The sequence below is a fragment of the Lampetra planeri genome, chromosome 2, assembly GCF_965212315.1.
Source record: "Lampetra planeri chromosome 2, kcLamPlan1.2.h2, whole genome shotgun sequence".
NCBI lineage: Eukaryota > Metazoa > Chordata > Hyperoartia > Petromyzontiformes > Petromyzontidae > Lampetra > Lampetra planeri.
Window position 1 is genome coordinate 14,168,370 of NC_136108.1, and position 11,607 is coordinate 14,179,976.

The window sequence follows — 11,607 nt, forward strand, 5'->3', positions numbered from 1 at the left end:
GCAGAACCTTCACCGAAAGAGCCGTTATTGAACACCCACATTTTATTTGATGTCTGTCCTTCATACCGAACAGTTGATGGACCTTTGCAGAAAACATAGAGATTTGTAAATCTTACAGTAAATAGCCACTGTTTTTCACATGTCTTGGCAGCTAGTAATCCGCAAGACCTTCAAAGTCACCAAACCTAAAGTCTCCACTGTGAACTTCTGACCTCGAAAAGTCTGTGCATTTATATGTCTTGGAATTGTTTTAACTTTAAACCTTTTGGTCTTGGCAGCCTTTTTTTCCCTCCTACAGATATTATTTGATGTGTTCATTGAGGCTTGACACACTGTATAAGCAAGTTGCCATAGTGATTGCCTGTACGTTGATGCTGTTGTTCTTTGTTGTGGCCATGTTCTCTGGTGGTGCAGTGTCTTTAAATCCATACAAATTTTATGACTCCATATAAATTATTTAATTACATATCCTGCCCTAACTGCTGTGGTAGCAAAATCTGCACGCACAGGCCAACCTCGCATGTAATAAAGGAATGCATTATTTTTGATCGGGATATTAATATCAAACTCGAACAGTTGCAGAGACTAAGGAACACAAATGTAACGAAGCAAAAACACGCCTGTTTTTCCCAATTGACATGAATACAAGAGTAAGTCATTAATTTACCCTGAACGGCAGATTACACAATGTATTTTTATTCATCTGAAAAAACAGCAAAATAACGATGTATCAGCCTTTGCATTGCTGTGCCTTCCGAGCTGTATTGGTAGCAAATAAAAAAACAGCGATAATTTGCACTCTGCATACTGGTAACGATATCTTCCCAACAACTGCTGCTGTTGATAAAAGTGTGGCTATGTGTGCACGTACACTGTGCTGAGTGTGTGTGTGTGCTTATGGAGCAAAGCCTACAGTCCAATTAGTTTTCCCCATTTTATGACCCACTGTATACTTGGCAACACTATAAATAAAATAGGCTTGCCAGATAGAACCTGGTCAGCATAATGCAGTGAACTCCCAACATTCCGAGTTGTATTCCCAGCCATCGCTGACACCAGTGTCAATATCTGAACTGATCTTCTTCCCCCCTCCTTCATCAACCTGCACTGACCAGTATGGTGACGTATGGTCAGAGAATCCCCATGGCCTTCATCCAGCAGTAAATTGACAAAAAGCTCAACATTATAAATAAGAGTACTTGTAATTTATATTTTAGTTGTAAATATGTCGGCTAATTTTGTTCCAACAACTTGTCAGGTTTCTTTGATGATGTCGACAATTATACAGCCTTGTCTCGGAGCTCTGTAAACTCAATACAGACAGACCTCGCTTAGCGCGATCCGTAGAACACTGATTTGTTATGGTGCTTATTGTCCTAGGGAAAATATCTACAAAAAAATGAAATTAAAACATCTATAAAGCGCCTACCAGTGAGGACTGCTTGAGGAAATGTACCCACCCCCATAATTAGCTCAGTATGTTGAACCAACCAGACCACGCCCCCCCCCCCCACAATTTGGTTATCACAATTTGTGGTCACGATTTTTTTTATTAGATTTTTTTCAATGTTATTACAGTATGTTTCACCAAGTGAAAACTCACGAGACCAGGAAAGAGTTTCAGGCTCCACCTAAAAGAAATCTCACAACATAAATTTTTACTTAGGGCATCACTAAGACCTGCATTGGAAGTAAAGCAGCTCTAACCTCATCTCCCACCATTGCCTTATAGGAGTACACTAGAATGCACTCGTGACTACAATACATACTACTTACTGATGTTATTCTAATAAAATGTTATTTCTATTAATGAAATCATATTTACCATCTATATTATTAGCACTCTTACTGATAACCCAATGAAGCCCTCGTATATTGCGCCTATCCTTTGCGGACTATGATAAGGCATTTGATTCATTGTAAATTGATGCTGTCATCCAGGCTCTTACAAACCGAGGCCGATATAAAAATGTAATATTAATTTTAAAAAATGGAACAGCTAAACTGAAATTGTGTGAAGAAAGTAGCAAAATATTGGAAGGTGAACAAGAAAAGGATACACACTTTCACAAAATGCACCATTAGCAGATGTGTTACTAAAATCTTATCTGAGAAACAAAAGCGCAGGTAATGGCATAGTGATTATAACACAACATTCTGATTGGAAATTAGAGAATTACAGTGATACCTCGGTTCACGAACTTAATTCGTGAACTGACACTGGTCGTGAACCGAATTGGTCGTGAACCGAGGCACATTTTCCCATAGGGTTCAATGTAAATCCGGTTAATCCGTTCTGACCCTTTTTTTTGGTTTTTGAAGCACAAAAATATGAAACAAATGACAATACACATTACTGTAGTACTGTACAGTATAGTAATGTATAAAGAGAGAACACTAACCTTGCTTGAGATGACTTCTGGCATGGAGGAAGGCAGGTGGGAGGCGGGTGGGAGACAGTAAGCACTCAAACGGGTGAACTGTACAATACAGTAAGTACAGTATTGTACAGTATAGTAGTACAGTACAGTACTGTATGTGCTAAAAAGCACACCAAAAATCAAAAAGTCACTGAAAGTGTCTTCACAGTACTCACAGTACTTCTTTCTGTGTCTCTGCTTCTCTCCACGATCTTCCTACAGGAAGTCACGACCATGTGACAGCCTGGAATTAGAATAAAAATGGGCGCGGCTCCTGTTCGTGAACCGAAGCGGAGTTCGTGAACCGGAGCATATTTTTATGAAATTTTCTGTTCGTGAACCGAGTTGTTCGTGAACCGAAGCGTTCGTGAACCGAGGTATCACTGTATTTCAGAAGGCCGCCAAAATTGGGCTGAAGATAAAACTGGACAAAATAAAGGCCATGTACAACAATTTCACTAAACAAGTGAAGATATCTATCAGAGGGACACTATTGAAAAAACACTTAGGGCAGTGCTTAAAAGTGGACCAGCATGTGAATAAAGAGACGGACAAGAGAGGGTTGTGCTTTTATACAACTGAAATTTATATTGAAGAGCAACGTTAAGCAAAAATGTTCCTAAATAATAATAATGGCACTGAATTTATCAGTGTGTACTGTATTGTCTGACATGGCATATGAATCAGAAACATGGACGTTCACAAGAAAAATGAAATAATATCTGAAAAAGTACAAAAAAGTGTGCAAAAGTGCATGCTTATAATTATAATGAGAGACAAATATAGAAATTTTGGGATTAGGGAGTATACATAAGTTAGAGACATCATGTTGACTGAATTGGTGGGCTTGGTCAGGACGAGCTACTAGAATGGATGATACCTGCTGGTCAATAATAATGACAGAGTCGCAGCCAAAGGAGGTTACAACAACAACCGCCATTCACCACTAAGTGGCGGTGACGTCACCACGATGCTTGTGCCAGGCTATGTGCACGTTGAGGCCACATGAAGTGTCGAACACCTGCTGACAGGAGGTGTTGGGGCAGACCAAGGTGCCACGGGTCGACTGACTGAGATGACTGGCTGATGCACCACCTGTGCCCCCTACTGTGCTAACTTGCTGTGCTTTATCCACCCGGCGCTCCAGTCGTTGTTGTGAGCTTTGCTCCTCCCCCCTCCGCTGTTGTTGGAGGGCGACTGCCTCCAATTGTCCAGTAGCGTCTTTCACGAGCCTCCTCCACAGAGGCCGATCTTGACACCGCTGGTACAAGTCATCGGCAAGTCCACTCAGCTCCACATCCTCCTGTGCCACATCACTCCATCTCTTCTCTAGCCCGTGCCGCGCCCGTTTAGGCCCCTCGATCTGGCCAACAAAAGCTGGTTAGGCATACGGTGGCTGGGCACGTGGGCTACATGACCCAGCCAACGCCGGAGGAGCTCACCAATGGGACTTTGTCCAGATCTTTCAAGGATATGTGAGCTCCTCACACAATCCAGCCTGGTTAAACCCAGGATGGATCGTAGGCAGGCCAACCTAAATGTTTCTAAACGGTGAAGATGTTCCATTAGGGGGGTCCACGTTTCACAACCGTAGAGCAGGGAAGGAATGACTGTGGCTGAGAAGACCTGAATGTTCGTGTGGAGCGACAGACCAGGTAGCTTCCACACAGCGTTACACAACCGATGAAAAGATAATGCTGCTCCACTGATTCAGAGTGGGACCTCTGCTGTCAAACCGGAGCCAGTCATGAGCACACTGCCTAGGTATGGGAAACTCTCCACTCTCTCCACAACTGCCATACCACCAATTGGGAGTTGTGGGGGTGAAGTGTCCGATGGTACAAAATACCCAGGCAGATGCTTAGTTTGGTGAGGCTGATGATAAGTCCCCACCTCTTAGTGGCAAGCTCCAGGTTCAGCAGCAGTGCCTCCAACTCCTCCTCTGTATGAGCAGCAATTACCAGATTATCGGCATACATAACATGGTTAAACAATAGGAAGTCATCCCTTGACCGCACCCGGGCATCGATCAGCCTCCCATTGTATCTGTACCAGATGAAAATTCCTCCAGTACAGCTATTGAAGGCTTCACGAACTACGTGGTCAAAATAGATGTTAAATTATGTGGGAGCCAGAGGACATCCCTGTCGCACCCCAAAGTGAACAGGGAATGGCTCCGACTCCCGGCCACGTAGTTTTACCCGGACTCACTCACCATTATGAAGGTCCTTAATGATCGTGAGCAGCGGGTCAGGGACTTCGAAAGCACGAACAACCCAGAGCCCAGGCCTACTGATGGTATCATAGGCCTTGACCAGGTTAATAAAGCAGAGATGTAGGTCTTGTTGGAATTCCTTACAACTCTGCTGTAGCAGACGGACAGAAAATATGGCATCTGTGCAGGACCGCCTTTTCCTGAATCCGCATTGGGGCACCGCAAGCCTCTCTTCAGCGTGCCAGGCAAGGCGATGTTGAATCATCTTTTGCCAGGACCTTTCCCGGCAAACGGAGGAGTGAGATGCCCCTGTAGTTGTTACAGTTTGTGTGGACCCCCTTCTTAAAGAGGGGGACCACCAGGGTATCCTTCCAATCCTGCAGAACCCGTCCAGTGGTCCAGACTGTTGTTATAATGTCATATAGGGCAGTATGTGCACAAACGTCACCCTCGCTCAGCATTTCGCTTTGGAGATCATCTCTGCCTGGTGCATTTCCTGGTCTCAGGCTCTGGATCGCCTTCAGTACTTCCTCAACAGTTGGCACCTCAGCCAGCCACTCACAGGGGGTGACTTCTTCTTCCAATATTTGAGGCACTGCAGCCTCAGCAGGATCATCCCCACTTTGTCCCATGATGTTTTCCAGGTTGAGGGATTTCCCTTCCCCCAGGAACTCACAGAAATGCTCAGCAAATCTGCAAATCTGTTTCTGGGGGTCAGAGATTGGATCACCGTTCTTTCCCCTAACAATGGTAATAGGTGTGGCGCTGCAGGTTACTTTTTTGATGGAATTAAAGAGTGATTTGTGACCACGGGCCATTGAGGCAGACTCAATCTCCTCAGCAGCGCCTCACGGCTCTCCGAACCTCCGAGTGAAGGTTGTGGTAAGCCTCCTCATTCTCTGATGTGGGATGCTCTAGATGATGAGAGTGGGCCTGTCGCTTTTTCTCAGCCAGCCTGAACACCTCCTCTGTCAGTCAGGGTCTCTGAGGTCTTGAACGTGTACCAAAAGCAGCCATTGCAGCTGTATGAGCCACAATCCTAAACCTCACCCATTTCCCCTCGACATCAGGAGGAGTGGGGGATGATGCCAACCCCAGCCGCAAGCGATGATAAAATTCTCGCTGGCAACTTTCATCAGCTACTATGGGTTTTAATGGGGTCCTGGGTGTACACCCACCACCGGAGTGGAAGAATGGCAGGTGCATCTTACAGATGACAAGTCGATGGTCAGTGGGCAGATCAGCTCCACGGTCGGTCCTGGTGTCAAGGACCTGGGCCCACATCTGCTGTTCCGTCATTATTTAGTCCAGCAGATGTTCTTGCTTGGACCCGCCATGCATCCATGATGTTGTGTGGATGCGCCGATGCTGGAACAGCGTGTTTGTAATTACAAGCCCATGGGCTGCACAAAAATCTAACAGCCTCCTACCATTGTTATTGAGCTGATCTGGCCCATGTCTTCCAATCACTCCAGACCAGGTGCTAGCATCATGACCAACTTGGGCATTGAAGTCACCCAACAAGATCACTCTATCTCGAGGGGCCACTTTAGCCAGCACCTGTGACAGGAGGTCATAGAAGGCATCTGACTCATTGGCTTTGCCTGCATCCCTCCATGGATGTTCATCTTCGGTGGGGGCATAAATAACCACGACCACCACTCCTTGCCTCTGGTTGATGGGAAGGCGAGCCCAAAATAGCCTGGAACTTACAGTTCCACACACCTCACCGCCATGCTCCCACGCCCCCTTTTGTTCAGAATAAGAGCCACGCCTTATTGTTTGGCAGTCTCCTGCCCCAAGTAGAGGACTGTCCACCCCTCACGGTGGCAGGAGCCAGAGCCGGTCCACTGGACCTCCTGAATACCACAGAGGTCCAAGCGGTACTGGTCCAGCTCCCGACAGAGGAGTGGCAGCCTCTCCTCCATAGTGAGCATTTAAACATTCCACGTGGCCATCCGTAGTGGCTTTTTGCTGGAGGAGCCCCGAGGGTAAGGATCCAGTCTCCGCTAAATGGGGTATGGCCAGGACACGTCATAAACGCCTGTCCCCCCAGGGCCTCTGGCACAAGATTAATACATGTTTTACCTCATAATTTAGTGGTAGGTAAATTGAAGGTGGAGGGGTCACCAGCCTCTCGCACCCATCCAGAGCCCCCATTTGGACGCTGTGGTGGTTACAAACGCCATGAAGGGGAAAGGCCAATCTCAATTGGTCCTCCCCCATGGCACTGCCCACCACAACATTGCCGTTGAAGCGAACACACCCGAGAGGACATCCATAAGGTAGACGTAGCGATGTAATCAGCTCATGTGTATGTGTTGGATGCATTGTTGCATCGCAGAATTGTGAGAGATGACTGCTTGATGAGGCTTTCATGCAGTAGTGAATTGATCATGGCTGATGATGATGAAAATTAATATTTTCTTTAAGTTACATTACAGTGACCGTGAGATTATGTACGCATCCTTGCAAATCCGGATTTTTGTTAATTTAATCCAGATTAGCGGCAATCCACTGTTTAACACATGCACACACGGATACATTTGTGGATGCATACATATGCATTGTGATTCCCAACGCAGGTTTTCTTACTCTAATCAAGTAATAAACAAAAACGTATAATATTTGAGCAAATCCTACTGTCTTGATAAGTGAAGTATTCCTGTGTGTGATATTATTTATGTTATAGTTTTAACTGCACTCAGTCATTAACAAAAATAACAATATCCCTCTGCTCAAAATTTATGGAGACAGCAAACACGGTGCACAGATAAAAATGCAGCACATAAACTATGAAAACTTGATAACCCTGAACACTAGAATTCATTTGGCTTTATATTGTAATGACATATTCGAGTACAACAAAACTGTTTTTTTCTTGCCTTGTCAGGAGATGCCCGAAAAACAGAAGACGGCGGTAAAAGTGAATTGTACGCTTTCTTCAAAAAGAACAACAGAAACTTCAAAGTGTGAAACACTCCAATGGCTCACTTCCCATGCCACCAGTAAACCTGCCCATGGCATTGATTGGGAATAGCCACTTTGGGATCACTAATACAAATGTGATGTGTTGGTGGGGCTTGAGAGAATTTTTAAGAAATCAAGTTTGCAAAGAAAAGTTTTTTTAAAGCATTCACCGCAAGGCTCTCACATGTCTCCCCATATCCCATGATGCCCCTGCATCCCCGTGACCCCATGTTGAACATCTGAACGCTGTGCCATCTGAGTAAGTGAGTACGTGCGAGGTGCCTGTCCTCACCATGGCCCTGTGATGAGGATTAACTTGAGAGCCAGCGCTGCACGTCGGTTCATGCGGCTCGCTTCATGTGCCACTATTCATTGTAAATAAACAGGTGAGGCGTATGTTACATCGCCTTACTTGTTTATCGATGAATTATTATTACCTACAATCTGCCAAGGCAGTACATATTTATATCGTTCGATGTCATTTATTTCTGTGGTGAGTTAATATATTGTCCACTTTTCTATTTATTTTCTTTTGCCAACTTTCATTTTGCATAACGAGTCGACAAAATAAATTTTAACGTGTAAGAAAAGGTTGGGTTATTCTTAAATGGCTACTTTGCCAATTGCTTTTGTTTATATAAACCCATGTACAGTAATTACCAATAGTGTGCAGAATCATTCCCCTCTGGTAATGCGTTTGGATAAGCCCTCTGCTAGTTTGGAAAGCTGTCGTTGTTGTACGTACTGATCTGTGTGTTCAATAAGAAGTGTAAAAACAACTATAATGGGCAAACCCAATGTTAAATTAACCAGCAAGGCCCAGTGGCATGCACACAATCCATAGAAGGGCGGTGGGGGGGATGGAGGACAAAGAGGTTAAAGAATTCCTACAAGGTTGCTAAGCAAATCGTTAATTTGCATACAGCATGACTGCTACGACCCAGATGTGCCATCCTGAACGATCCACAGATTACATACACGGAGCTCGGCTCATAAACCAGATTATTGCTCCTGCAGGTACCCCATGGAGCAGGATTTTGTGCAGGCCACTCATGAGGTCACTTCAAAATAGATCGTGTAGAATTCCTTTCTGAAATTTGCTTCAAGCATCTGTTTTTTGTGTGACCTGCTTGAAATTGCAAAAAACATGTAAATAAAATGAGTTTTGTGTTGTTATCGGCTGTGCTGTTATTTGCCCATAATGTTGTGGCTCGCGGAGTGCATTATGCAGTGAAGTGTAGACACATTTTGCCTGCCAACCACTGCACGAACAAGTAACTGCCCATAAAAGATCTTTATTACATAATTTCTCAACCTCAAATATGTTGCACACTCGAAATGAAGGACGTGGGCAGGTGTTCCAAATCGAGGGCAAACACATTTATTGTGGTAAATCTGTAAAATGCAACAGCACGTGTGTCACACACAACAATCTTCAACCGAGTTGCCATTAACCATGTGACTGGTGTCCAAGTGCGGTTAATCAATCACAGTTTATCTTAAGCCAAATTCTACTATTGATAAACCATCTTTGTCTTTAACAGTAACCTTTGCACTTCACTATTCACATATTACTTTAATCCTAAGCTGTATGTCTATCTATATCATCAACTTACATTGGTATCTTACACCCATTACCTGTATTGTATGTGTACAATATACGTACTGTACTTGTCACAATTGGACCACTTACGACTGTACATGTGTTCTATTCTCAATAGCATTGCAAGTAGTCATACTCTGGGTGCATGGACATGGTTATAGAATAAACAGTATTAGGGTTAGAGAATTACAATGACAGTACGTAATTACAGTACGTCATCCTTTACAGTGCACAGTGCTAAAACCCCTCCTATTGGATATATCACAAACTAACAATTCAAAGCCAAGCTTGAAGTCTAGAAGAAGTCTAGAACATTTATATAACGATGAAAAACAACCTTTGAGTCCTTTACCTGTAAAATGCAACAGCACGTGTGTCACACACAGCAATCTTCAACCGAGTCGCCATTAACCATGTGACTGGTGTACAAGTGCGGTTAATCAATAACCCTGCCAGCCCCCTACAGGCCCAACTCCGTTATCGCATGCTGGTGTACACACATGCATCGATGTACTGCACAGCACATAAGGACTTTCACAAAACCACACTTTACTCCCTTGCTGCACGAATAAATAATTAAAAGAGTGGTCCATTCCTAATGTGCCACAAATGTAAAAAGCTTGCTGGTAATCATGACTTGTACCAATGACTTAAATTCCATAAAAGGCAGGTCCAGTAAAGACCAGGCAGACGAGAAGGATTTTCATCAACGATGCCGTGTTGTTTTACAATCTGCTAACAGATATTTTTGCACTGCCACAGCTAGCTGATTAAAGCTTCTCGCATTCCCTCCCAATGCGTGTGCCGCCACCTAATGGTTGAACAATTTGAGGCCAGTTCTCTTAGCAGCAGATTGAGCACCGCATAACAAATGCGGCGCTCCCAGACTCCACAATCCCACGCACTGCCCCTTCTCCTCCTCCTCCCACCGTTCCCATCTCCACCCACGTTCCCCCGCCCCCTCCTCACTCATCATCTGCCAAATCCGTCCCTGCTGGTTGTGTGTGGGCTACAGGGTGTGGCTGCCACATCCCTTGCACGCCATCTGCATAGTGTTATGCACGCTCATGTGAGTCTTTCGTCCATGTCGCTCAAAGTGCTTTTTTTTGGGGGGGGGGGTGGATTATGCACATTCATTCCCCACATTCACACACAATCGTATGGATGCCTAACAATAATAATGATTTGTATGTCCGATTGAGAAGGGCCATTTCCCGAAACGTCACTTAAAATATATTTTCTTTGTAAGGCGGTGTCATTGACGAATGTGTTCTTTGTGCTTGTCCACCACTGCTAACACAGCATCATCAAATACTTTGGGTCAATAATATGCTTCGCAAGACAAGCATGATATTTTAAAACAGTTTGGTAATGGTACTACCATGCTAATTATACACATTACGTTAATGATCCCGTAATAATGTTTGGGAAATGCAAATATTTCAATAATGTACGTTGCTGCAATATACATTAATATTTTAGCTGCTGCAGACTACTTTTATTGTGCATTTCTAGTTCTTAGCCTCGGGCATGACAATACCAAGAATTATCAAACTTAGATGTAGATAAAGCCTGTTGACTGAAAACTGATGGTGATGATAACTTGTGAACGGATTTAGGACCCTTTGCTGGCCCCAAGCATCTTAAACGCAGTGTATTGGTACAGATAGATGACGGTGGTTGTTAAGATGATGATGATAGCATCAGCCCTGCTGGACATCTACAATCGTTATTACAATTGTATGTCCACTGTTGCCACAACAGGCCGTTTCTTTGGCAAAGATATTGTGCGGAGGACTGTGCCGCAAGCCCAAGCCAAACAGGACGAATGTTTCAAATAAAAATTTCAACAAACCTCCCCCCACACACGCGCACCAGAACCCACGCCCCAGTCCGCATAACCACGCGTTGAGAAAACAAAAAATACACTCCCAAACCAGGACCCAGTGGTCATGCATTGCTGATTAAGACAAAATAAAACTCGGTATGCTCTGTTGGTGTGTCTTGTTTGGGTAGTGGGAAATCAGCCCCTTCCAAATGCAAAATGCGTAGTCAAGTCGAAATATGTTGCTAAGACCTTTCATGCGTAGGGGGTGAAAGCTAGCACAGAACACACGATGGAAACACGCATATACTGTTCGTCATTCTGTGTAGCGTTTGACATTTGTTTATAGTTTTAGCATTGTGTCGTGAGCCATGCGTTTTTGTATGCCTCCCTTTAGACAAGTTCACTCTACAGGGTTGGTGTGGATAGTGCCCTTTAACACTACAACCAATAAATCTGAGCTTGAGCAATATTATCAGTGGACAACTATAAGATTATTCTCTTGAAAACGTGAGGCCTTCCCAAAAATATGTTAAGACTAAAATAAGTATTAATACACAATAAAAAAAAGCAT

General features: G+C 44.1%; 1 protein-coding gene across 3 annotated transcripts in view; it reads left to right on the forward strand.

Moving 5' to 3' along the window:
- The window catches only part of LOC144728601 (tomoregulin-1-like), a 49,121-nt gene extending 40,340 nt beyond the window's left edge, over positions 1 to 8,781 (forward strand). For all 3 annotated transcript variants that reach the window (XM_078608141.1, XM_078608158.1, XM_078608148.1), the window contains exon 9: positions 7,529 to 8,781. In XM_078608141.1, the coding sequence (XP_078464267.1) occupies positions 7,529 to 7,559 (31 nt within the window). In that variant the 3' untranslated portion in view covers positions 7,560 to 8,781. The remainder of the gene's footprint in view (positions 1 to 7,528) is intronic.
- The last annotated feature ends 2,826 nt before the right edge of the window (positions 8,782 to 11,607 follow it).